General features: G+C 50.9%; 1 protein-coding gene and 1 long non-coding RNA gene across 2 annotated transcripts in view; one reads left to right on the top strand and one right to left on the bottom strand.

Moving 5' to 3' along the window:
- COL22A1 (collagen type XXII alpha 1 chain) overlaps positions 1–26,832 on the top strand; it is a 235,627-nt gene that overhangs the window by 66,277 nt on the left and 142,518 nt on the right. Inside the window, exons 11-16 of the mRNA XM_047841976.1 lie at positions 9,871–9,924; positions 10,931–10,975; positions 12,192–12,245; positions 14,161–14,205; positions 23,248–23,301; positions 26,041–26,085. Of these exons, the coding sequence (XP_047697932.1) occupies positions 9,871–9,924; positions 10,931–10,975; positions 12,192–12,245; positions 14,161–14,205; positions 23,248–23,301; positions 26,041–26,085 (297 nt within the window). The remainder of the gene's footprint in view (positions 1–9,870; positions 9,925–10,930; positions 10,976–12,191; positions 12,246–14,160; positions 14,206–23,247; positions 23,302–26,040; positions 26,086–26,832) is intronic.
- LOC125156768 (uncharacterized) lies at positions 225–4,766 on the bottom strand. The gene is made up of 3 exons (XR_007148764.1): positions 4,589–4,766; positions 2,199–2,364; positions 225–335 (listed from the first exon to the last, which is right to left on the bottom strand). It is a non-coding gene; the product is annotated as an uncharacterized LOC125156768 (long non-coding RNA).

The raw sequence follows: 26,832 nt of genomic DNA, 5'->3' as shown, positions 1-26,832 counted from the left end.
CACGTGTTTGGAGCGCAATTCACACCTGCTGCTGTGACGGGGCCCCAAGACACCCTTCTCCCCCTGCATCTGTGTCTTGCCGATTCTGCGCTCATGTTCCCAGGGCTTCCTCTTGGTGTTTCTCCTCCCTGAGACTGCTTCCTCCTTGTGCATCCACCAGTGTGCTCTGCCTCTTGGAATACCAGAGATGCTTCTGACTCAGTAACCCTCGAGCCCTCATGCATGGGACCAGGAGGCCCCGCAGGGCACCATCTCATCCATTCCTCTCTCCGCAATTCATGGCAAAGCCATTGAGTCTTGGAAAACACACACATTGATGTTTTCACTGTAAGATGCTGTAGGAAGAGGGCAAAGTAGTTTATCATACGCTCTGGCTTGCTCAGAATCCTAACAGCTACCCATTTAGGGGCACACAGGGCACCCTAGGACTGGGAAGGGACAGTGAAATGAGGGACATGAGCCTTAAGGTATGATTAATGCAACCATTTGCACCTGAGAGCCCAGAGGATGATGAGGAGTGTCCACAAAAACAGTCACTGGCCACTGCGCAGCTGATTGGGCAGAGCAGGTAAGAGCTAGGAATGATCCCATTTAAGCCTGGTCTGAGCTCCCTGAGGGCCTTTCCTGTGAAGCCTTCACGGCAGTGCCTGGGGATCTTATTGTGGGGAACAGTCAGACCAGCTGTCGCAATGGCACCAACATGGCAGACACACTGTGTGCTGTCTCCAGGGTAAAGGACAGGTCCTCCCCTGAGCTACTTCTTCTCTTTGGTGTCTTTCAAGGCCAGGCTGTCTGAAATTGTGAGGTGACGTATCATGGAATCTTTGTAGAATGGCTTGCAGAATTGGTGGGGGGTGAAGAGAGGGCCTTGCCACATAGGGATTTTCTTCCTCTTGCCTCCTTTCCAGACCAGGGACCAGGAAAGGTTTCTAGAAACCACACGGTGCTACTTCTACATGTGTGGGGTTTCTGGTGTAAGTGAAACGTGGCACAGCAAGGAGCAGTGGGCACATTTTTATTTCATGGATTCTTTCTGAGAGGATGTGGAGGCATTAGCAATAGGAGCCATGCACAGTCCAACGGCCAACGTGTGGGGATTTTATCTGGAATGGCATAGTGACTTCGTCTCAAAGAAAGTGCCGTGTTGTGGAAAGAATCCTAACCGCTTTTATTGAGCTCTTGGTGTGTGCCAGGCTGTTGAGTTTGAGTATCAGCCTCGTGCAGCCTCTTAGGGAGTCTGGGGCATGCCCAAAGTCACAGAGTGACCCGCTGTTATCCATGGCACTGGCCACTGCCAGGTTTCTACCCTTCTCCGAAAGCAGTGCTGGTATCTGGGAATCCTTGACCCCCAACAACTGTGTCCCTTGTGGGAATTGGCTTATTTCATGTAATGACTGCATTGTGGAGCTTCTGAGCCATAAAATGTAAATTATACGTGCGTGTTTGTATGTGTGAAGCTCCTAAGATATATTTATGCCATTGCCTCTAGCTCTGGGTTCCTTTCTCTTTGCTCACGGCTGGCTTAATCAGCAGCCCCATCTCCTATTGTTAGCCTCTGCATTAATGTGCATTATTCATGGTTATCGAGTTGGATAACTGTGGTTGAAGGCCTTCTATTTTTATAATAATTAAAGGGTTTAGGGGAAAATAAGTTTAGCTGCTTCTCTGCCCTCACGTAGCCTTGTGGGTTGGGGGCAAAAGACGGAGAGAAAAATGGTGCCACAGCCCCTGTCCGTGGTGCTGAAGGACACGCTGGGGAAGTTTGAGTTCACGGGATCTCACAGCCCCAGGCAGAGCTTGAATAGGAAAGTCTGCACCTTTCCCCAGCTCTGTCTGACACTCAGGCACTTGCCAAGTCTAATGGGCCAGTCACAGGACCAAGGGCTTAGTATAGGAGGTGGGGAGCACTTGTGAGGAGGACAAATGCTGGGCTGTAGGACCGTTGGATGGGGCAGGAGACAGGGGCGGCTAAAGACGTTGACCCTGGACACAGCCTGGCGGCTTCAGACCCTGCTTGGCCACTTGGCAGCTGTGTAACATTGTGCAGTTCCTCAACCCCTTAGCCCTTACTTTCTTCCTGTATAAATTGGTGACTGATACTACCTGTCTTAGAGAGTTGCTCATAAGGACAAAATGACCCAATGAAAATAGACTTATATTTGTAAAAAAAAGTGCTCATAAATATTAAGTATAATTACCATTACACCAGCATAGTGTTACATTTTTTATACGCCAGATGATGTCTTCAGCATCCCGGCCATCGGTGAGGTCTTATCCCCAGGGGTGGCTGGCAGTTGTGAAATGTCCGGGCTCCCGCTGTCTCCTGAGGATGGCCTCACTGTAAGTCTGTCGGCCTCCCAAAGCCTGGAGAGTGTTATTGGAAATTTGTGTTCCAGATGGGGTGTGTTGTGGTATGGGGTGTCCTTTCCTTTCCTCCGTTCGTATAGAATAATTTGTAGAGCCTCTAAGACTCTAACAGCACCTGGTATCTGTGAGCACCGTGGTCTGCCAGGACTCGTGGACATGCTACTTAGCCTGGAGGTAAATACTGCTGCCCTCATTGTACAAGTGTATTCACCATGTGACCAGGAACCATGTGAGTTTCTCTCTCCGTGTGGCCGAGCCAGGAGCTGTGCTCGTGTTTTCTGACCCCACAGCTGGCATTTATCAGTGCTGAGCAGTGTTTCTCAGACTTGCCAGCATCTGAATCACCAGAAGGGTTTATTAAACCAGTGTGCTGGGCCCCACACCCAGAGCGTCTGGTTCCGTGGACTGGGAGCCGGGCAGAGAATCTGTCTTTCTAGGAAGGCCCAGGCGATGCTGATGCTGCTGGCCCAGGAGCCGCTCATTGAGGGCCACTGCCCAGGGGACTCCTCAGACCCCACCTACAGGACCTATGGTCTCTTACCAGGTGAACCAAGAGTAATACTAATATGCTTGTCTAGCAATGAGGCGATCTCTTTGTCAACATTTGGAAAAAAGTCTGATAGTCAGTTAACCAAAAGAACAGGGGAAGTATCTTCTCTATCTTTTCTCTGTATTTTTCCCCGTGAATAACCACATAATTCCTGGACCTCTGGTTTGACAGCGGGTGTGGGCGGATGACTCCTGCCCCTTGTTACCCTCCTGGGGGCTCCCAGTGAGACCACAGAGGCAGTGTGTGGGGGCGGGGGGTGGGCAGAGAGGTCCACCGAGACATGGCTTCAAGGTCCTGAGACTGAGCTGGGGAAAGCCCCTCTTCCCTGAGCCCTGCTTATCTCCTGTGACAGGTTTCACGTACATCATCTATTGTCATCCTCTTAATCTGAGCGACTTCCTTTTTACAGGTGAAGAATGGGAGTTTGGGTAGCTTACCCAAAATAATAATTTCTGATGCTTGTCTGAGTTTCCCTACATTTAAAGCCTTTCCCCATTGTCTCCAGGCATCTAACCCACCACCTTGGGCCAGAGGTAACAGTCCTTCTCGTGTTACCTTTTGCGCAGGTGAGGGAGCTGCGACCCGGGAGGGGAAGTTGCTCATTCCACTCGGCTAACGGACGGCAGAGGCTCCTTGCCGGCTCATACCCTTCTCCTCTGGTCTAGTCCTGTTGCTTTCCCTTCTATCTTGATCTTCATTTCTCTCTCTTTTCTTTCCTTCCTTCCTTCCTTCCTTCCCTTCATTTCCCTCCTTTGGTTATACTTTACCATGGATCCTTAGCTACACATATCCCCTTTAAAACATTCCCTGCACCTGACTTGACCAATTCCTGGAGCATCTCCATTCTTCTCCTTTTTTGACCCTCCCCACAGGTTTAAGAATGTATTTCTCATTCTCAGGAGAGTGCAAACAACTGTCATTTTAATTACGTCCACACCCCTTTTTCCATCTGAGAGCAGTGTGGGTCTCTATCCTACAAATGATGAAGTGGGGCTCAGAGACAGTGAGTGGGTTTCATGACGGGATCGGGCAGGCGGCCCAGGGCTGTAACTTGCCCTTTGCAAAGACGCTGCCGTCAGCTGATGGGGAGTCCACCTGGGGGATTTTGGAAGGTGTGTTATAGGGCATGGTGGTGTTCTGGGAGGCCAAGCTTAGGGGGCACAAAAACATGCAATAGTTGAGGCAGGTTGACAATTTTCATAAGAGCAGAAACCCATCTGATAAATGCCTGGATCTCATGAGGATTTACAAGTGGAAATTTCTCAGAATCTGTTTTGCAGTGCTGGCATGGTTATCCTTATCTTTTAATAAGATTGAAAAGAGATGCTATCCTCTTGGACAAAGAAAACATTCGCCTCTAAAGAGGCATCCAGACAGTTTCTTAGATGACAAAACAAGGGTGGCCCTCCCATCATGGAGAAGTGGCTGGTTTCATGATACCAGTCGCCTAAAACCAATTTGCCAAGATGCTCATGTCCTTGGGATGCACAAATCCTGTACCTAGATTTGTGATCTCTATTTATACATGAAGACTGAGTGTTAGAGCATTTCACAAACTAGACCATGACCATCTGTACTAAGTGATGGAGGGTTTGAAACCAGTTTGCTGGCTCTGGTTTTCTACACCTGCTGTCTTCTGTGCCCCTGAGGTTTTCTTACCCACAAGCCTACCTTTAAAGTAGAAGGGCCTCCCTACTGTCTCCCTTACAAGCCCACAGAGCTTAGGAAGGGATTGAAGCACACAGCACTGGTGGGGTCTTGTGCCAAGCAGGCAGTGTTGACAGGGAGATGCTGATGCCCTGACACCCCTACTCATGGAGCTCCTGTCTAGTGGGTGAGACAGATTCACCCAGAGACATCTACTGGGCATCTATTGGAAAGCACCACCAGGGCTGGAATGTGACAACTGGGCAGAGGGAAAGTTCCAGAACTCTGTGGAGTTCTCTCTGGCATTGTCTCTGGTCTCCTCTCTGGCTCCCTTTATTAGATGGTCCTGGGAGCTCCAATGCCCTACTACCCTCCTCCCCTTTATTCCTGAGGCAGGAGCCAACCCAGACACCCCTTCCCCTGCCTTCAGCTACAGAAGCCAGGAGACAGACTGGCCTTTCAAGGACCCACCATCTTAACTGGGTAACCAGCACCTGGGGTGAGCTCTGCAACGGCTCCCACAATAGGCCTGATTCTGGAGGGAAGCGCCATTGAGGGCAGGTCCTCAGAGTTGTAGAAAAGCAGAGTTAAGTGGGCAGGGGTCCCTGCCATCTGCAAATGCACATGCCATGCACTCAGATTGGTGCAGGATGGGACAGGGGATAAAACATGGGTCTTGGAGATGAGGCAGCTGGGGAGCTAAGCCTGCTGCCCTATGCCTGACCACCGGCCTCCTGGCTTCATGCGGAGCGCCAGCCTCCGGTCAGCCAGTTGAAGGAGCTCTGATGCTTTCCCAGGGAGTGAGGGTTGGCTGAGGCCGTGGGGGAGGAACTAGGTCCTTGGAGAAGGGGAGCGAGGCTGGGCGCCCAGGCACTGCTGCCTCAGCCTGCCCACCCCGGCCATGCCAGCCGCTAGGCAGGCTCAGGCAAGTGTGGGCCCTCTGTGCCCATGTGTTCCACGTAAAGTGAGGAGAAAGACACTTGTGAACATGCCCTGAACCAGTGCGTGCAAACGCTGCTCAGGGGCAGAGTCTGGAGCCCAAAGATGGGCTTCCGTGTACAGATGCTGTAACTTTGGACAAACAATAGAATCCCCGTGCTTCCATTTCATAAACTGTGAAATCAAGATTGTAGTCGCGTCTCTTTTGTACAAGCATCCCGGGAGGAGTCAGAGGCATTGCTGAAAGGGAAGTGCTCCGTGCTTGGCATGTGGTGAATCCTCAGCGGGGCCTGTCGGCCAGTAGCAGCCTCTTCAACGTCGCTTATTGTTATGTTATGTTGGTATTAACATCGCTGTGATGTTCCCGGTGGTTCTGCCACTCTCAGTGCTAACGGAGGGGTGCTAACGGGTGTTCGGTCCGCGCTCGGGATCTCAGAAACCACTTCCGCCTGTCCCGGGTGCCTCCTTCACGTCTGGACCATTGAGTTCCAAAGTAGGGACTCATCCGCGAGGCAGGGCCTCATCCCCATTGTGCGGACGTGTAAATGGTGGCTGAGAAATCGCCTGTCGTGGCAGCCTCTGCTCGTAAGGAAGCTGCGGGCAGTTCAACCCCAGAAAGTGTGCCCGCCGACTCAAACTTGTTCCGAGGGAGCAGCGGCCACAGAAAACCCTGGGTCCCTAATACTGAATGACCTTTCATCATGTGAAGCATCCGTAGACTGCTCACCTGCCCCCTGTATCGACCAAGGACAGCCACGTGCACCTGAAGACCAATGAGGAAGTCTCCTCCCTCCCCAAACCATACCTAAGTACGATGCTGGCCAACTGGAGACCGTCTCGACTTTCCTCCTCCTACTCTGTGAACAATTCTCCTTTCTAGCCCTTCGGAAGCCTTGCCAGTGGCGGCCTGGATTCTTTAACGCAAGGGTGTGAAGGCCTTGGTTCTGCCCGCGATGAGGCACAGTGAAGTGTACATGCATCTCCCCGTGTGCCCTGAGCCACCCCAGCCCCCCACATGCCCTGTGGCCAGATCGAGTGGGCAAGGACACTGGAGAACCACCATCAGCAAGCATAGTCAAGTCTTCAAGGAAGCCTGCTGTAAAGGAACCTGTTTAACTGAGTTTAACTCTGTATTTCACAAACCCATTTGGCCGAAGAACCCCCTACCTTCCCACACCCCCCCCCTCACAATTAATTACAAATCAAACTGGTGTCACCCAGAACAACTTTGGAAATGTTACAGGGAGCACCGTGGAGACATTCAACACTTACAAAAACTTTGCGGTGGCTGTGATTGTTCCCATTTTACAGAAAGTGAAACTGAGACCACAGGTACTAAGCTGTTTTCCCCAAGTGTCCCTCCTTCCTCTAAGCGAGGGTGGCGGGAGCTGGCATTCAGCCTACTACGTCCTTGATGCTTCATCCCCCCGGGCTGCCTTGCCTGGAGACATCCTCCTCTGGAAGCTTCCACCCACGCCAGCAAATCCCTTCAGTCTCCAGGACGGGACCCTCCTGGCCTGAGCGTAAGAACCAAGCACTTACTGGCAGATGAGTGTGTCGTGTGGGCACAGGTGCCCTGTCTCCACCATTAACTTGCTCTGCGAGGACGGGAGGACACACCTTGTGTGATGTGGCACACACATGGCACACGGTTAACGGCATCATTTCCCTGCTGCAAGTGTGCCTGGGGCGGTGTGGTTCCATGTAACCCTCAGCGATCATGGGCAGGAGCTGTGATGACTGTGTACCGCCTGCAGCCCAGTGATGCTCCCACAGCTGAGTGTGCACTTTCTTCCCCAGCACTCGCTCACCTTGCGGTGGTCCTGCTGCTGGCCTCCTCGTCCACCAGATGACAGGCCAGTGGCACATGGCCTTCCAGAGTGGCTGGTGTGAGGTCACACAGCTAGAAAGGTGCAGAGCTGGGACACAGACTCATGTCTGTCTGACTCCAGGGCCCCAGTTGTCTGTCTGTGTGTTTCTGTTTTCAGTGTCACACTGGCTCAGAAGGGATGTTGAGTCCGTGGAAGGCACTTCATAGAAATTTTAGAAATTTGGTATGTGTGTGCATGTTTGCAGACACACATTTGCACACACGCAATTTATAGGTGAACCTGGAAATGCACAATGTCTGACGCACCTTTGAGAAGCAGGACCTGCCTCGCGGGGTCATTGGCAGTCTGTGTAAGACCGTAGAGGTAGAGGACATAGTGCAGCACGGTGTTTCTAAATATTTCTAATAGGTTCATCAGTTCGCATGTTTGTTGAATGTCCAATAACCTCATTTCACAGATGGGATAGTCTGGAAAGCAGCATTGACTTACTCAGTGTCCCACAGAAAATTGACGGAGGGAGGGAGCCGGGCTGGAGATCTTGGCAGAATCCTTTGACTTGAATCAAATGGTGTCCAAGTTGGATGGGAGCTCAGAGATCCCGGAATCGCTGTTTTTAAATGCCCCCCACCGTGCACTCCCCAGGATGGGTGTGGGAGTTGAGCAGCCTGGCCCATGTCCCCCCTTCTTCCCCACAGCTGCCCCATGAGTGTGCCTGTCATGGGCTTCTGCATGTGATCCATTAGAATGGAGTGTGACCAAGCAATTGCACTACTAGGTACTTATGCAGAGGTTACAAAAATGCTGATTTGAAGGGGCACATGCACCCCCAATATCTAGAGCAGCACTATCAACAATATCCAAATTATGGAAAAAGCCCAAATATTCATCAACTGATGAATATATAAAGCAGATGTGGTATATATGCCACATATACACTCCACATACACACTCCACTCCACATATACACACTCCATATATACACTCCACATATACACTCTCCACATACACACTCCACATATACACACTCCATATATACACTCCACATATACACTCTCCACATATACACTCCACATACACACTCCACATATACACACTCCATATATATACTCCACATATACACTCCATATACACACTCCATATACACATTCCATATACACACTCCACATATACACTCCATATACACACTCCATATACACACTCCATATATACACTCCACATATACACTCCATATATACATTCCATATACACACTCCACATATACACTCCATATACACATTCCATATACACACTCCACATATACACTCCATATACACACTCCATATACACACTCCATATATACACTCCACATATACACTCCATATACACACTCCACATATACACTCCATATACACATTCCATATACACACTCCACATATACACTCCATATACACACTCCATATACACACTCCATATATACACTCCACATATACACTCCATATATACATTCCATATACACACTCCACATATACACTCCATATACACATTCCATATACACACTCCACATATACACTCCATATACACACTCCATATACACACTCCATATACACATTCCACATACACATTCCACATACACACTCCATATATACATTCCACATATACACTTCACATATACACTCCATATACACACTCCATATATACAATGAAGTACTACTCATCAATCAGAAAGAATGAAATCTTGCCATTTACAACAACGTGGATGGAACTAGAGGGTATTATGCTACACAAAATAAGTCAGAGAAAGGCAAGTATCATATGATTTCACTCGTGGAGTTTAAGAAACCCAACAGATGAACATAGGTAAAGGGAAGAGAAATAAGATAAAATCAGAGAGGGAGACAAACCATAAGAGACTCTTAAATACAGAGAACAAACTGAGGGTTGCTGTAGAGAGGTGGGTGGGGGTTGGGCTAAAGGGAGGATGGACGTTAAGGAGGGCACTTGTTGGGATGAACACTGGGTGTTAAGAGATGAATTACTGGGTTCTACTTCTGAAACCATTATCATACTATATGTTAACTAACTAGAACTTAAATTTTAAAAAAAGAATGGAGTGTGCCCCAGCTTAAGAAATCCTTCTAGATACCTGTTCTAGCCCGGTGGTGCTCAGCCAAGGGCGATTTTGCCCCTCGGGGACCTTTGGCAGTAACTGGAGACATTTGATTTTCAGCACTGGGGAGTGCTGCTGGTGTGTAGGGGTGATGCTGGGCATCCTGCAATTCCCGGGGCAGCCCCCTGACAAAGGAGCATCCGGCCGGATATCGATCGGGTCCAGGTTGAGGACACTGTGCTTTGGGTGGGTGACTCTGAGCCTGGAGCGAGGAGGGGCCACACTATGATCGGGGAGGGGCGTGGGGCTGTCAGGTGCGTACGGACCCCTGGGGGTCTTGTTAAAGCACGGACCTCATCTGATGCAGTAGGTCTCCGGTGAAACCCGAGAATCTGCATTTCCTGTGCTCTTTATCCTGCACTGACTGCTGCTCTCTTTCTCTGTCCCAGGGTTCCCTGGGCCTGCCCGGTCCCCCTGGGAGAGACGGCAGCAAAGGCGTGCGGGTACGTCTGTTCCCACCCCTCCCCACAGTCAGCCGCCTGCTCGGAGCCCATGTCCTTGAGGGCGGTGGCCTCTGCCAGGGCCAAGCCTGAGCTGGGGCTCATTCATACTGGGATCTTCCCAGGTCCCTGTGGGTCAGCCTAATCACTTCAATGACACCGGGCACCGCCTGTGTGTCCTTGGAAGCCATTTTTAGCTGACAAGCTACTCTGCACGGAGGTCTTGTCTTTGTGCCCAGACCTGCAACCAGGTCCAGGTCCAAAGTGGGGGATTCGCTCACATTTCCAGTTCGAGGAGCAGCTGAGAATACACCCCGTCCCCTGCACATGCCCCAACCCCCCAGCCTCCCTCTTGTCAGCTCCCAGATTCCCCCTCCGCATCCCCTGCCTCTGAGTTGACACAACCCCCAGAAACCCAGATGAAAAGTGATCTCTACTTGGGCGGGCCAGTCTGCTCCGGGGAAAAGGGATCATCCTCACCAGGAACCCAAAGAGAGACGGGTTCTGTGTTCCACCTCCTCGTGCTCCGTTTGTGATTTCCAGCACGTGTGAGCAGGTCTCGGAGTGGGAGCCTTGACTATGAGCCCCTCCTCTGTCTGTGGCCTTTAGCACTCTGGGACAGGAGGTCTGGGGGTGGAGACCGGGAGAGAAAGAGGGGTCCCGTGCTCTGCAGGACCCCTCCAGCTCCTCTCCTGGTGGCCAGTCTCCTCCATGCAGACGGGGATTCCTTGTCACTATGCTTTCTCCGCCGTTGTGTCTGCATGTCGTTCCCTTGACCTCCAGCAGCAGGAGCAAGGGGGTTGGGATGTGCCGCGTGGGGTAAAGACCCAACTCCCTTGTTCATGGTGAGTCTCCCAGGGCAGCCTGGGTCTCCTTGCATGGACGGCCACCTTGTGTCTGTGATGGGATTTGAATTCCAGACACGGATGCCCCTGAGATTTTGGGCTTCCCTAGCCTGCGTGGACCTGTGTCCCGGTGGGTTGTGACTGACCCTGTTTTGTGTGTGCAGGGGGAGCCGGGAGAGCCGGGGCTTCCTGGAGAGGTGGGAATGCGGGTAAGTGTCACTCTCGGCTCTGTTCCTCTGATGTTTCCAGCAGATAATTTTTTTTTTGAGACAGAGAGAGAGAGAGGGTGCAAGGGAGCGAGGGGCAGAGAGGGAGGGATGCAGAGGGAGAGAGAATCCCACAAGGGGCAGAGAAAGAGAGGGTGAGAGAGAGAGAGAGAAGTGGGGTTCGTGCTTACCTGATGTGGGGCTCGAACTCAAGAACCACCAGATCATGACCTGAGCCAAAGTCAGATGCTTAACTTCCTGAGCCACCCAGGTGCCCCTCCAGTCGATAAATCTTGATGCAAAGCCAATTGTTTTTGGTGCAGAATAGATCCACAAAGGCTTCCTGTATAACAGCACGCACGCTTGTGTGTGTATATCCTCACATCTATGATTTTTCCTAAATTCTTACAAAAAGTGAAGCATACCACTGTCTCCCGTTTATCTTTTTTTCATTTAACAACAGATTAGAGATCTCTTTCCACACCTGTTCTCTCAGTCCGTGCACCTCATTCCATGATGTGGGTGCATCATAATTTACATAACCTTTTCCCTATGATGACCCTACGTGTTGTTTCTAATTTCACTGGTCTTTCACCAAAATCAATATGGTAATAAATGCATGTGTGTGTGTGGGTGTGTGTGTGTGCATGCTTCTCCTTACATACTGTATTTTATTTCAATAGGATAGATCACAAAAGTTGGCAAGACTTTGCCTAAAGAAATGCACATTTTAATTTTAATAGATTTTTTAATAGATATTTCCAAATTCGTTGCCTAAAATCCATAGCAGTTCGAGGTCCAGGCCACAGAGGAGCCTCAGGGCTCTGCGGACTTCTGTTTCGGCTTTGTCAGGACTCGCCCGGGCTCTGCAGGCCCCACGGCAGAGTGTGAATGACGAGCGACAGGAATCAGGCAGGTCGCTCCGAAGCTGGGCACAGATCCGGGCCAGACGGTGGGGAGGCCGTGGGACACAGGGCAAGTGGAAATGGAAATGGTTCATTATAGCTCGGAGGCCACACTCCAGCTGTTCCTCGGAGTTGAGCAGACAAGGGAATGAGTCCTGGCAGAATCCTGCTCCACCAGGCAAGGGGGGGCGGCACGAACTCTAAGCAGAAGGGGGCAGCGTGTGGTAGGTGAGGAGCAGGGGTCTCTGGGTCTTGCCTCTGTTCCTGCCTCTCCTTCCCCTTCCCACACCTTTCTTGGGAACCCTCTTCTGCAGGGATTCCAAGGACCACCTGGACCCCCCGGGCCTCCTGGACACGTTGGAGCTCCTGTAAGTAAAGGCTTGTCTCTGGAAGGGTTTCTGTTTTCTTCTGCAGGGATTGGGACCCAGACCCCTGGCGAATCCCCCTCCAGAGTCTGTACACAGAGGACCAGCTGCCTTGGCACGTGTCAATGGCAGTGAGGTGCTGGTGTCTCTTCTTACCAGAAATGCTGAAACATTATGGCCCTTAGGAACCTCCTGGAGGTCGTTTAAATGCACACTTCTAGGACACCATTCCCAGACAGTGACACGGCAGCTTTGGGGGAAGCCCGGGAATCTGCATTTTTACCCAGCAGCCCAGGTGTTTCTGACACATGAGCTAAAGAAGCTTTTTTTCCCCAGCTGGTCCAGTCCGCCACTCCAGAAGGGGTGTGGAGTCTGTCAATTCCCTGCCCCTAGAACAATGCTAGACCTACAATGAATGTTCAGTAGCCGCGTGCCCCTTGAAGCAAGCGATGAGCAGATAGACGTGATGGATAAGGAACAAAGTGGCTTCGTGGATGTCTCATCATATTTTTGGTTCTCAGTAAGAGATTTGAGACTCTCTCCAAATAAAAGAAGCAATGTTAAAGGACATTTTCAAGCATGGCAGCCGGCATTGCCTTGGGAGACTTTTAACACCTCTGATCTCTGTGTGACGGGCCAAGGCATTGGGATGGAATTAAAATGGCACAGATGTCCAGCTGCCCCCAGAGGCCTGGGCGGGCCATGGAGCCTCTGCCCTCTGGGATAGCGGCCTGTGGTTCTGGCCCTGTGCCTCTTCTCCAGGGACAAAGGTGTAGGTGTTATTCCTAGAATAGGTAATAGGGCCTGGGAAACCTTTAGCATCTTCTCCGCAGAATGTCCAAGGATCCTTTCTCCAGGAAATGAGAAGAGAGACTGGGGACCAGAGGGGGTTCCCATAGTAATGCATCCACACCTCTCCAGTGGGGCTGTGCACTGAGCCGTGGGCCTGGCCCTCGAGCCTTCCCAGGAGAAGCTTTCATCGGCTGGTGCTGGTGGCCCTGGCATCTCCCTCCGGACCCGGCACATGGGAGAAGAGCAGACGCTCCGTATCATTCTCAGCTCCTGCTTTTATAGTGTGGGCAGTAGCCTGCCGGCAGAACTTCTACAAGATTCTGGCGCTAACCAAGTGATTGATGCAGTCACTCACTGACTCATGTATTCATTCAGCAGGTGCTTATGAATATCAAGTGGCAGGCATGTTCTAGACTGTGTGGGGGTGCAGTATTGAAGGAAAGAAGGCACCGCCCTCTGGGGGCTCACATTCTCCTTGGGGGAGTCAGAGGAGGTGTCACATGGGGCTTAGTGCTGGGAGAAGAGGAAAGCCTGGTGAAGGGGATAGAGGGTACTGTGGGCGGAGCAAGGGGTAGCGGTTGCATTTAGATCCTGTGGTCAGAGAAGCCCACACCTTGGCTGATGCTTCCCTCAACTCTGCTCGCAGAGTGGAGGGCGTTCTTAGCATAGGATCTGGTGTTGCTTCTCAGGAAGGTGGAGTGGACGTGACAGGGCGGGGGCCCTCTCCCCAGAGGAGGTGGAGGAATGTGGCTTTAAGGCACCCAGGTTTCATGACCTGGATTTCATGTTCACGATGGGATCATAGGTTCTGGGTGGCAGGGGAGACTGACTTCAGAGCCACATTCCTGCCATTGGCCGGGCCAGCTCAGGGGCCAGGTATATTCAAGCCTAGTCTGGAGGACCTGGAGAACCCCAGCCAAAAAACCGGCCCCAAAAGCTCACCTCGCACCCTGGTGGGGACCTAGGTGCCCAGGCCTGATGGGAGGAGCACGGGATGCTGTACAGAGAGAGTTCTGGGAGATGGGATCTTCACCGCCTTCCCAGGCAGGGTATCTGTGGGCCCCCAGACCTTCAGAACAGAGCAGCTGGGCTGAGCCGTGTTTCTGATCTACCCCTCTTCCCACAGGGTCTCCAAGGAGAACGAGGTGAAAAGGGAGCCCGAGGAGAAAAGGTATTTACGTTTGCCTCAACCCATCACCACAGCTTTCCATAGAAAGAGGAGGAGGGTGCCTGGGACTGCCCACGCTGTGCTTGCTTGTGAGTGCACGCGTGTGTGTGTGCACATGGGTGCCTGTGCGTGTGTGTGTGCACATGTGGCAGGGAAAGGCTGGTGCAGATGGGGCATTAATTTCCCACCCTAAATGTCAGTTCTGGGCCAGGAGGGTGTGGGCTCGGTACCTGCAGGGACTATAGTCCAGCACACAGACAGAGTTTGGCTTCCAGGCCAGAGGGGTTTGAGAGAGCCCGGCCTGGGACTCAGAAAGTTCTGGTTGCTGCCATGGGCTCACATCTCACTTGGAAAAGTTACATAACCTCTGTGCTTCTCCATTACCCTGATTCTCAAACCAGAGGAAGGGTGTGCGGTGACCGCCGTGGTGTCGGGGACCCCCATTTAGTCTCTCTCACCAGGGGTTGGGAACTGACCCAAGCTGAGGCTCCACCCCCACCGTGGCCAACACCCTGGAGTGGGGCTGAGGGCGGCCGTGCCTTCATTCTGTGCACTAGGTTACCACAAGGGGACCCTTGGGCCAGAACTTTCCACTTGTGCTCTTGTTCAGCTGGGTGGAAACAGGACTGCAAACCCACCCCCCCACCCCCGGCCTCAACCTGCCCATAAGGCATTGGGAGCCTCTGCCCAGGCCCATCCCTCAGATCGAGAGCTGGAACTCGGCCCTCCCATGCTGAGTCAGGTTCCAGATGCTTTTTCAGAGTCTGTCCTCAGCAGTACATGTTCCTCTAGTTTTATAAGACATTTTGAAATTATTTTAATTCTGTATCAGTATATTTGGAAAATTGTAAAAAACAAAAAACAAAAAACGAACAAACAACATAGCCCCTAGTCCTGCTATCCAGGTACAACTATGGGGAACGCTTTGGCCCATTTTCTGTAGGACATGTTCCTATAGATCTGATTTCTTTTTGCAGAGACGCACATAATATATTCGATTTTGCAACCCGTCCTGTCTGTTGTCCCTACATGCAGTATTTTTGCCCAGGCTGCTGTAGGGTTTTTATGAGTCATTTTAAATGGCTGCATACCATTTCATTGCATGAATAGACCATGATTTATGTGCCTGTCCCCCTAGTATTGATCATTTAGGGTTGTTTCCAGTTTTTCATGGTTAAAAATAATGCTTGGGTGAATATTTTTAAACCGATAGCTATATTTAGTCATTTAGTTTTCAAATGTAGGGTTATTTCTTTAGGCTGCTGTCCTGGAAATGAGATTACCAGTCAAAGAAAATGAACCTGTTTGTGGCTCTGGAAACACATGGCCACGTAGCTTTTCCAAAAGGTTCTTTAGAGTAAAGGGAGACAGGAGCTAGCATGGTACCCCACCTGAGGCTCCAAAGCATGATTTCTGTGTGCATATTAAATTTTAGGCATTATATGGGGCGCCTGGGTGGCTTGGTCGGTTGAGCATCCGACTTCGGCTCAGGTCATGATCTCACGGTCCGTGAGTTTGAGCCCCGCGTCGGGCTCTGTGCTGACAGCTCAGAGCCTGGAGCCTGTTTCAGATTCTGTGTCTCCCTCTCTCTCTGCCCCTCCCCTGTTCATGCTCTGTCTCTCTCTGTCTCAAAACTAAATAAATATTTTTTAAAAATTTAAATTTTAGGCATTATAACTTAAAAAGTGACGTGTGACGTCTCTTACCCCATGCTCATCGGGATTTGTGTCTCTTGGTTCTTTTGAGAGTTTTAACACGGTCCCGCATATTTGTCTACCAGAAGAGCTCCTTTCTGTGGCTCTCTGCTCCCTTGTTTACCTCTTGGGGACCTGAAAGACGGCATTTGGAATAACTGGAGATTCAGGCATAGGGTGGCATGGCTTGAGAGGCATCTCAGAGTCTGCTTTGAAGCCTCTGCCTGAGAGCAGGCAGGATTTGGGAAACGAAGCCTGTAATAGGGCTGGGCCGTAGAAAAGCGAGAGGGAAGCCCAGGCTTCCAAAGTGCACAGTGAGCTCAACGTTGATTCTGGATGAAAGCCCAGACCTGCAGAGTTCCACCCTGGCTGTCACCTGGGGGAACTGTCAGGGACCCAGGCCTGTGCCCTGGCATGGGGTTCAAAACAGGCCTCCACTTGCAGTCTCCCTCAAGCTCCTACTGGGGCCTTTCCACTTTAGCGCCCCTAGGGCCCCTACAGTCATTTGTACCAAATCCACGTGTCTTTCCCACACGCACCTGTAGACCCCTCGCAAACTGGGCACAGTGCTCATGCTGCCTTCATCTCTGGGTCCTTGCTCCCTGGGGGCACCCTCGACCCAAAGCACATGACCAGTCCTCATCCGCTGACACGTTGGTGTGGCACTGGGCACCCGAGAGGAGCTGATGCCAAAACCAGGACTGATCTCCAATTACAGAAGGCCTTCACTAACAGGTGGATGAACTTGGACTCTTTTGGAGAATGCATAGGATGGGTTCGGAAGGTTCATTCTAGCACTCGGGCTTAGATGATGTCACAGGGGTGGATGGTGAACAGGACGCTGCGTGGACCATGTCACGTTAATTAGGAAATGCCATGGACAGAAGGCACGGGGCGCCCAGAGCAGGAACACAGCGCCATCCGAAAGATGCTCCTCCAAGCTTCCTGGTTGTAGCAGCTCCTGCTGAACCAGTGAGTTTGAGTTTCCCGGGGTTCCAGTGAAGACTGCAGGACAGAACTCACAAGCCTCGTGAGAGCCAGCTCTGTCACTCGTGGGCTGGGACAGCCACTTGATGTACCAGAGCCTCAGTTTGCTCATCTGCAGAGTGGAAATACTGATGTCTTCCCTGAAGCTGGCTGGGAGGTTGGATACGTGTTCAGCACATAACTGACACTTCCACAAGTATTTCCTTTCCCCACCTGTGCTTTAGAGGAAATTCAGTCTGTACACACGCAGGAGTTTGTTCTTTCCAAAAGTCTGCTTTGAAGTAACAGCTTCTTCCTGTACAGCATGGGGCTGCTTTTCCAGCAAGCTTTGGGAGTCTAGGTTAAGGCTTTTTTGTCCAGCCAAGAAATGGTGCATTTCTTTAAATTTTTTTTTCAACGTTTATTTATTTTTGGGACAGAGAGAGACAGAGCATGAACGGGGGAGGGGCAGAGAGAGAGGGAGACACAGAATCGGAAACAGGCTCCAGGCTCTGAGCCATCAGCCCAGAGCCCGACGCGGGGCTCGAACTCACGGACCGTGAGATCGTGACCTGAGCTGAAGTTGGACGCTTAACCGAATGAGCCACCCAGGCGCCCCAAGAAATGGTGCATTTCTATCAAAATCCTGAATTATCAGATCTGGAAAGGACCAGAAAGAAGCCTGGAGATCTCTCCTTATTTACAAATGGGGAACTGAGCCCAGAGGCCATGATTTCCTGATGCCACGTGGCCCGTTATAAAGAGAGAGAGTGCTTAGGAACTCCTCAATTCCAACGTGGGCTTTCCCCTCCACGGCACACCAGGCCTGAAGTGGTACCAGGAACGTAGGACAAGTGATGTTCCCCTGAACTCTCTCTGCAGATTGGCCATAGCCCAGCCCCCTGCAGGTTTCTAACAGGGCAGCTCAGGAAGTAGAGGGCCACCTCCAGATGACGTCCAGGAGAGGCATCAGCCAGTGTCCCTGTTGGCCTCGGTCTCTCTGGGCTCCACCAGGTGGCTCATCGTGGCATAGAGGAAGTCCTGCACCATTTTGGAGCCCGCCTGCCTGTGTTTGAACCCCAGCTCTGAGCCCTGCAGACCGTGTTACCTTTGGAGAGTTATTTAACGTCTGAGCCTCAGAGTCCCTCATCGCTGAGGGTGACTGTGTTACATGAGGGCCACCAGGAGGATCAACGGAGTTAAGATTTATAAAATGGGTAGAAGAGTGCTGGGAAATATGTGCCATGTGTAAAGGGCAGGGACACAGAAAGAGAGGGACAGAGACTGAGACAGAGAGAGACAGGAAAAGATAGAGAGAGGGGGGAGCCCGAGCCTGGGCTATGCAAGCTCAGCTTCGGGTATGTTTCCAGCTTCCTTGCTAACTTTCTGGGCAGCTCTGAGGAGAGCTGGCCCCTTCTCTGCACCTTCATCTTCCCAGACGTCAAGAAGCCTGGACTGCATCATCCCGTAGGCTCCTTTCCAGGTCTTGTATCCGATGGGTACTTAAAACAGTTTATTTTCTCGCGAACCTCTCTGATTTCTTACCTCAGCAAGAAGGAACTTTCCATCTCCCTTTGAGACAGGCCCATCAGTTGCCTGGCCTTGCGCGGCTCGGAGCCAGGCCGTGGAGAGCCACTGCCCGTCCATTACCGAGGCTACCTTCAGACAGCAACACAGTGGGCGCTCTGTGTAAGGCGGGGGACTGCCCTTTCTTGAAGCCTCTTCCAGAAGGCGTGGAGGCTCTGAAGGTGTGAGGGCATCCTGGCAACTGAGGGGCAGTAGAGCCTGAGTGGACTGTCCAGGGACTACTGAGCTTGGGACAGCTGGCAGATTGCAAAGGGACTCGGGTCACTAAGGAGCCAGAAGGTGGATACAGTGTTCTGTCTGGAAAACCGGGCTGCCAGGACAGCTTTGGGTGGATGTGACGCTCACACTCCCGAGGCCCAGGGGGAAATGCCCTGGTTTGGGGATACGGGAGCCGGGGCATGGCACCCAAGGAAACTGGTAAGGGCACCAGCTTTGGAATCAGAAAAAAAAAAAGATGCTCAGACTGGCTCTGCCCATGCTGGCTCTGGGAACTCACACAGGCTTCTAACCCCACGTCCTGATCTAGCAGTGCCTGCCTCGGATAGTGGCTCTGAGGGCCTGGCTGAGCAAGTTGTGAAGGCAAGTGCAGGATGTGGCCCCTGGTAGGGGCTCCCTACATGTTAACAGAATGGGAGTTTTGAAGGGCCGAAAGCCATGATCCTCCCTGGTGACACCGGCCGCCACCTCTGCCTTAGAGAAGCCCCTCAATCCTCCTCGTTCTTGGGGGGGGGGGCAGGAAGAATTGCCCACTGGGTCTCACTGTGACAGGTGTTTGGCAAACATCCCTGACATGCTGGGTGCACAGAGGCATGTTCCCTCTTTCACTGGGTGAGCGTCTACATGGCACATGCCCAGCAGACACATGGCCCACGCCCCTCCCACACTGACCTGCACACCAACACCCAGACCTGAGATTTATCAAGGGCAAGGGTGGCTTCCTGCTTTAATGGGGCACGCACTCCCCCTGGTGTCAGAGATCCAGAACTGCAGCAGGAGGGCTTGGCATGGAGAGGGGCCCTCGGAGCTTTGCAGGCAGGAGTGATTCCTCCTTTGAGTCGTTCGACCCAGGATGATGCACTTAGTCTCATAGGACTGAAGGGCTGTCAGACCCAACAGAGCCAGCCTCGGCCCCCCGGTGTCCGGAAGGTGCTCGGGATGAGGACGGGTTCCCTTGCACCTGCGTGCACACACACGTCCCTGTCGGTTAAGGATTGTGAGTGTCGGAAGAGGTCTCAGGGTTCTGGGAATACAGCCGCCTTTCTTCTGTCCTCGCGTTTCGTTATTTCAACCCAGTTGGGAAACTGAGTCTCAGAGCAGGGTAGACTCTGCAGGCGGCAGCCCACGTTGGTGGAAAACAGCATTAGAACTCAGGTCCCTGACCTCCAGCTTCGGTCCCCTGTTCACATCACAGCCCTTGCTGTCCCGTGAACTTGACTCTGCTGGCCCCTTGTCTCTGGTTGATTTTTCTCTCCTTCCCCACCCTACGTAGCCACTCTGCTCTGCTTAACTAGCTTCTAACGTTGCACCTTCCACATGCCACACATTGTTCTATGCATTTTGCAGATATTGATTGGCTCACCCAATTCTCACCAGAGCCTTAAGAGGTAGCTGCTGTGTTTATAGATGGGAGACAGAGTCAGAGATGCCAAGTGACTAGTCCAGGGTCACACAGCTTGGGATGTAGGAGACCCAGGCTTCGAGTCTGAGTTTTGGGGTTGACTGCGGCTCCCTGTACCTCTGCACCCCCCCCCCCCCCCCGCCACCACTGGGCCCTCACTGCCACTGTCTGCCAGGAACCAAGCAGGTGGGCAGCTGTCCAAACCCTGTCCTCTGTTGTGCTGATGCGGTCAATACAGTGGTGACAAGTCAAACAAAACCATACAACGGCAAAACAAAACTAAGTCTCAGACTTTACGTGGGACATGCCCTTTCTAGTTCTGCCTTCGGCCCCGTTCTTCCCTTTTGCTTCCGGTCGCATGCCTCAGCTGGGCTTCTGTAGGCACTTCGGTTAGAGACCCTGCTCCGTGGACAGCTGTCTTCTGTCTGTCTGTGTCTGGGCTCTCCCTCAGCTTCTCTCTCCCCTCATCCACCCTGGCCTGGTCATTTTCCTCTTCCCACATCCCCCTGCTGGTGAACACAAACATCTGTCGGCACTCTGGCTGTGTCCCACCTGGCCCTGCTCTCCGCGTGCTGGCTGGGGACAGGCAGCTGGTGCTGGAGCTCACCTGTGGCTTTCCCGAGTTGCTTCTGGGAGAAATATTGCTTCTGGGCCTCACTGATCTTGATGTGCAGGTGCAACGGAGTAAGAAATGGGGCTTGAGCAACAGGCAGAGCCCTCTGCTTTGTGATAGACCTTGTGAAATTGTACTCAGTTGACACGGTTTTTTTTGTTTTGCTGAACCCTGGGGAAGTGCCACATTCAGGGGTGACATTTAGTAGGCTGGCCCTGTCTAAGGAAGAGAGCTCTGGGCTGGCCATCAGGAGACCTTGTCTTCAGGCCTGCCACTGTCACACAGGTTCTGTGTGACCCTGGACTACATATACCCCTAAGGTCAGTTTTCTCACCTATAAAGTGAAGACACTGGATTCCATGGGTTCTGAGACCTTGTCAGTTCAGTGGGAGAGACCAGAATGCTCCCCCAGTGTCCTCTGCTCAGGCCCAGGGGCAGTAGAAATAGAGGGGGAAGGGTCCAGAGACCCAGGCTCTGTTGTCAATGCAAGCACATCCTGCCGGGGTTGAGTGGCTTTCCATCTGGGCCCCCGTTTCCTCATCGACGGTCTGCCCTCGGACCTGCCAACCTCATGGCAGGTGGAGGACGAGAACGTTGGTAACTAATGTGGAATTAGTTGGCAGAGAGAAAAATCCTCTCTGTTTGCCCAGAGCTCATGTAACGAAGAGACGTTTTTAGAGAATGAATGTGTAATCGTGCTTGAAAATGGAAAGGTGTACATCATTGTTCTAGAATTTTTGAAATCATTTCTGAAGGGCAGAGAACGCGTATGCCTAAGTTTACTTAGATGCGGGAGAGAAACTACAAAGCAAGCTGCAGAGCTGGGGAGGTGCTGGAATGATCCCCGGGCTCCGCTCCGGGGCTGTGGGCAGCAAAGAACCTGGGGCAACTATCGGTGCCTCGCTGGGGCCCTGGCTTGGGGGTGCTGAGTTGGGTACTCCTCCCCTGACCTCTGCTTCAGTGGGCCTGTGGGAAGCGTCAGTGTTTGCCCCCAGACTAACAGAGAAAACAGGTACCCAGCAACGGCCAGAGGGAATGGAAGCATTCAGACCAAGAAGAAAAGCTGATGCCTCCCCCCTGTCGGGTCCACCTGACCCTGTGGTTCCTGGCTGTGAGCTTCAGGGAGGTGACTCGTTCCCTGCAGGCAGGCAAATACGACCAGCGTGGCAAAAATGAGCAGAAGACCAACACTCTTCACTCATTCAGAGGAAAGCGACATCCTGAAAGATACACCAACCTTTAAAATAGAAAACAAAAAGGCAAAGAAGGAACAACTTAGTAGATCAGTTATAGAGAAATACAGTCAAAAGAACTTTCACGTGTAGCCTTCTGGTCACTCAATAAATGTCAGTGGGGGTCACACCGCGTCTCCGGGCTGGGCAGTGGGGGGGTGCCCTCACGGGAAGGGTGAACACATCTCAGGCCTCACGTGAGTGAGAAGGATGGTGACACAGGTAATAGATGCAAATCGAATTAATGGCAAAATGAGGGACACAGTGAGACAGGCTGGGGAAGGATGGGTGTCTAATTTGAATTAAAAGGCCAAAGAGATGACTTTGAAGTGAGCCCTGAAGGGTGCTGAGGAGCCAGCAGAAGGAACAGTAAGCACAGCCTGTGGAAATGAGAGAAGCCGCCATATTGGGGACTCTGAGAAGGAAGCCATGGTGGCTGGGGTGGCACTTAGTAGAATGTTCATATTAGCATGGACCCCCTCCCCCCCCCCCCCCCGTCATCAGCTGAGTTCTCAGTGGGGAGAAGACACAGCTGGGGACATTAGACAAGGAGTTATCCCATGAGAGGAACACACCAACATCTGTGGACTTTGGCTCAAGAGAACCGTGCTGGGCTGGGAGAAAGATGGCGGCATCTGCTCACCACCTGTCACAAGCACGTGTTTTGGATAGGTTATCTCATCCCTCAGTCATAGGTGTCTTCCCAGGAAGGGGTTATCATCATCCCCGTGACACATGGCCAACAGAAACAACCTCAGAGGCGAAGTGACTTACCTGAGATTATACAGCTAAGAAAGACAAGTCCAGCTTTGAACGCAAGCAGGTGGATGAGCGTTGGATGGATGCGTGAATGATCGCTTACTGTTAGCCAGCAATTCACTTTTAACTCCAGGCCCTGGGGACGTAGTGGACGTTCATGCATATCCACTGGATGAATGAATGGAGAAAGACATGCTCAGTTTTATGAACTGCATCACAAACCCCACAAGTCTGTTACTTGCACCCTAGGAGATGAAGAGACTGTGTGGTTCCAAGAGGCTACATGGCCTTCCCTTGGCACAGATTTGGGAAATGCAAAGCAGAGAATAGGGATCTGGTTTCTCTGACTTTTGACTTACGCACTTTGACCCCCGATGCACATATATTGTAGCCTGGTGTGTGTGTGTGTGTGTGTGTGTGTGTGTGTGTGTGTGTGTGTCTTGTATCCAAAGATGCTGGGTTGAGAGTAAAGATTAGAAGAGTAAGACGCTAAAAACCTTTGCATTCCCTGATCATGGCCCTGACCCCAGAGATGTACATTGGTTCTTCATGTCTTCATTTTCCTTCCTTTTCCAGGGGGAGCGAGGCCTGGATGGATTCCCTGGGAAGCGTGGGGAGACAGGAGAGCAGGTAAGCAGGCATTGGCTCTGGTGGCCTAGGCTTTGTCGGAGGACAGGATCAACTGGGGCCAGATAGAAAGCTCTGTGGGGCCTGATTGCCTTGGGCTGTGGCTCAGCTGGAGGCTCCAGGAGGCCCAGTGACCAGACTCCAGCTTACGGTCATACAGTCCTCCTCCAACACCAGGGTATTGGGATCCCTGAGAACACACCCATTTCAATACGTTCTAACCTCGTTGACCCATGTGACGATTGCAGTAAAGGCCATGGACGACGTGCATGTGATGTGTTCATTGGTGTCTCTTCTGTGAGAGTAAAAGATTACAAACAACACGGAAGCTTCTCAGTAAGGAACTAGTCGAACAAATCAGGGGGTTATAGTTGAGCTATAACCATATAGTTACAGAGGAATAATATGAAGCCATGGAAATTAATGAAACTCCTAACATGCTGATAGGGACGTTCCATAGATACTTGGCTAAGTGGAAAGTACAGGCAAGTGTAGATTGGTGTGGGAAATTGCATTGAGGACTTATGCAGATGTGCACTCTCTCTGAAACCTACTTTTTTTGTTCATGGCCTCCGGAAGAGGCCCCTCACTGACTTGTGGAAGGGAAGGGAATTCTCATGCACACAAATTTTCAACCATGGGGGGAATGTGTTGTCCAAAAAGTAACTAAATTTAATTATTTAAATGGTTAAAGCTGTAAATAAAACCTAAAATTCTACATCTGCTTGAAGACAATTGGGAAAACACGTATGTGTATACCATAACACATTATCAGTCCATTAATATGTTCATATTACTAGCTTAGAGATAAAATAATAACATAAATTAACTAAATCTGATATACAAATCCCTTGCCATGTATTAATTTCAATATACTATATTGATATAAATTAAATCTATGGATAATCTCAGCACCCCCAAATAACATCTTGGTTTTATATGTATTGTCACTTAACAAATTGGAACAGTACCTTTTTTTAATTTAATTTTTTATTTTTAAAAATTTACATCCAAATTAGCATATAGTGAAACAATGATTTCAGTAGATTCCTTAGTGCCTCTTACCCATTTAGCCCATCCCCACTCCCAACCCCTCCAGTAACCCTCAGTTTGTTCTCCATATTTATGAGCATCTTATGTTTTGTCCCCCTCCCTGTTTTTATATTTGTTTCCTTTCCCTTATGTTCATCTGTTTTGTCTCTTAAAGTCCTCATATGAGTGAAGTCATATGATTTTTGTCTTTCTCTGACTAATTTCACTTAGCATAATACTCTCCAGTTCCAATCTTGCAAATGGCAAGATTTCATTCTTTTTGATTGCCGAGTAATACTCCATTGTATATATATATACCACATTTTCTTTATCCATCAATACCTTTTTGTGTCTTGCCCCTTCCTTTCACATTATGTCATAAACATGTAGCCATTTTCTTAAATATTCACCAGGGACAGGACTCTAGTGACCACTTATTATTCTATGGTATGAATGTGCTATCATTTATTCATTTTTGTTGCTTAAAAATATTTATTGCGTGCCGCCCCTGTGCCAGGGCTGACTTTTTTTTTTTAATGTTTATTTATTTTTGAGAGAGAGGCAGAGCACAAGCAGGGGAGGGGCAGAAAGAGAGAGGGAGATACAGAATAGGAAGCAGGCTCCAGGTTCTGAGCTGTCAGCACAGAGCCCGACGCGGGGCTCGAACTCAACGAACCGTGAGGTCATGACCTGAGCCGAAGTCAGATGCTCAACCGACTGAGCCACCCAGGCGCCCCAGGGCTGACTCTTAACACTAGAAATACGCACCTGCTGATGGCCCAGAAGGAAAACACCCTTCTTGCAGGGGAAAGGCGACCAAATAATGAACAGCAAGTCGGAAGATACTGATGGTGTGGAGGCAGCGGTGAGGGACAGTGAGCCTCATGGAGGGGGTCCTCCTATGAGGGGACACTTGGTCTGTTCTCATCTTTGGTGTTCATAGGAAAAAAAGGAAGCAAGAGATCTTTGAGCACATCTCTAATTATGCCTTGAGAATGAGCTCCTATGAAAGTCCCTTGTCCACGGGGATGAACACTGGTTGTCCATCTGCCTTCCAGATTCTTCCTCCTTTTAGGAGGAGACTCACAGGAGGGCCCCCGGGGTGGGGTGGCTCAGGACCCCTCCTCACTCCGCTCTGGCGGGAGCTTTACCTCCTCTGCTCTGCACTGGGACCCTCTTAGAAGACTTCCTGGTGGGAACCTGGGAAGGAGGAGGGCAGTCTGTAGCATCTCCCAGACTGGCCGTCCAGGGCCTTGGTTTTCCCTGCTGCACTGGCTGATCCTAGCCCAGAGTCCAGGCAGCCCTTTCCCTCCGCCCTCGGCCCTGGAGACCTAACTGGTCCTCAGCATCTTCTGAAGAGTCCATGATGCCCCACAGATCGTGGATGCCTGCTTCCGCCTCTCATTGGGAATTTCTCCAATGTGTCCTCATATCCTTCAGGAAACTGTCCTTGCCTCTCAGAATGGGTGTTCCACACACTGAAGTACGGCTAAGTCCAGAGGGGACCACACGGAATGTGACATTTGGCGGGGGTGGGGGGGGGGGTGGGGGTGGTCACTGAGAAGGAATTTTCCAGCAGGAAGTCCCATCCAGGAAGTCTGATCTGTGATTTCTGGGGGGAAAATGCAGATGAGAGCTTTGGGGCTGCAAGGCCCTGACCTCCTCCTTCCTGGCTTACTGCTGGTGACAGTCCTCCTTTCTTTCCTCCAGGGAAGACCTGGCCCTCCTGGCGTGGCAGGGCCCCAGGGAGAGAAGGTAAGCCGGGCCTGGGGAGAGACAGGCTCTGGGCTCTGGGCAGGTGGGCACGGTCATGGCCACCTGAACAAATCAGGGCCCAGGCTGGAGTTCTGGGAACCGAGTGTAGACAGAGGTGATGAGCTGGGCCTCAGGAATTCAGCTCACAAGAAATTTCTGGTTATTTTATTTAAATTTTGTTTTCCTACTTTGAGGAATAAAAATCCATTAAAAAAATCCCTGTTATATAATACCCAGACATTATTAAAATATTTTGCTACTTAAATTGCTTTTGGGGCTAAGGCAGGCTGTGAATTAATACCAAACAAAATCTGACAGATTCTTCCTCTTCTCCTTCCATTTTTCCTTCTCTCCTCTCTGCAACATTTTAAAAAATGTGGTGTTTTTTTTTCTTACCAGAATAATAATTCTGAAAATGTACTAGATCTTTCATAAATAAAATAAAGATTGCATCTCATCATACTGGCCATGTCCTTTAGAACATTCAACAAGGCCTCACTCACTAAATTTGCTGCTTAGAATTTCCGTATCTCAGTGGGGAAAAAAATGCATGTAAAAAGTCTTGGCAGATTGTGAAATGCTGTGAAAATGTACATGAAGACAATAGCTTTCCTAAGCATGCAGGGTGGCAGGGAAAAGTAGGAAGGGGTGGTGTATTCTGGGTTATGATAAGAGGAAAAGAGCATGAGTTCCAGATTCTTCCATGAGCCCTTAGGAAGGGCATCCAGCATCGGGTTTGAGAATAGC

Source organism: Prionailurus viverrinus, chromosome F2 (genome assembly GCF_022837055.1).
Source record: "Prionailurus viverrinus isolate Anna chromosome F2, UM_Priviv_1.0, whole genome shotgun sequence".
In the NCBI taxonomy this organism is placed as follows: Eukaryota; Metazoa; Chordata; class Mammalia; order Carnivora; family Felidae; genus Prionailurus; species Prionailurus viverrinus.
This window is presented reverse-complemented; position numbering and strand designations above follow the sequence as displayed.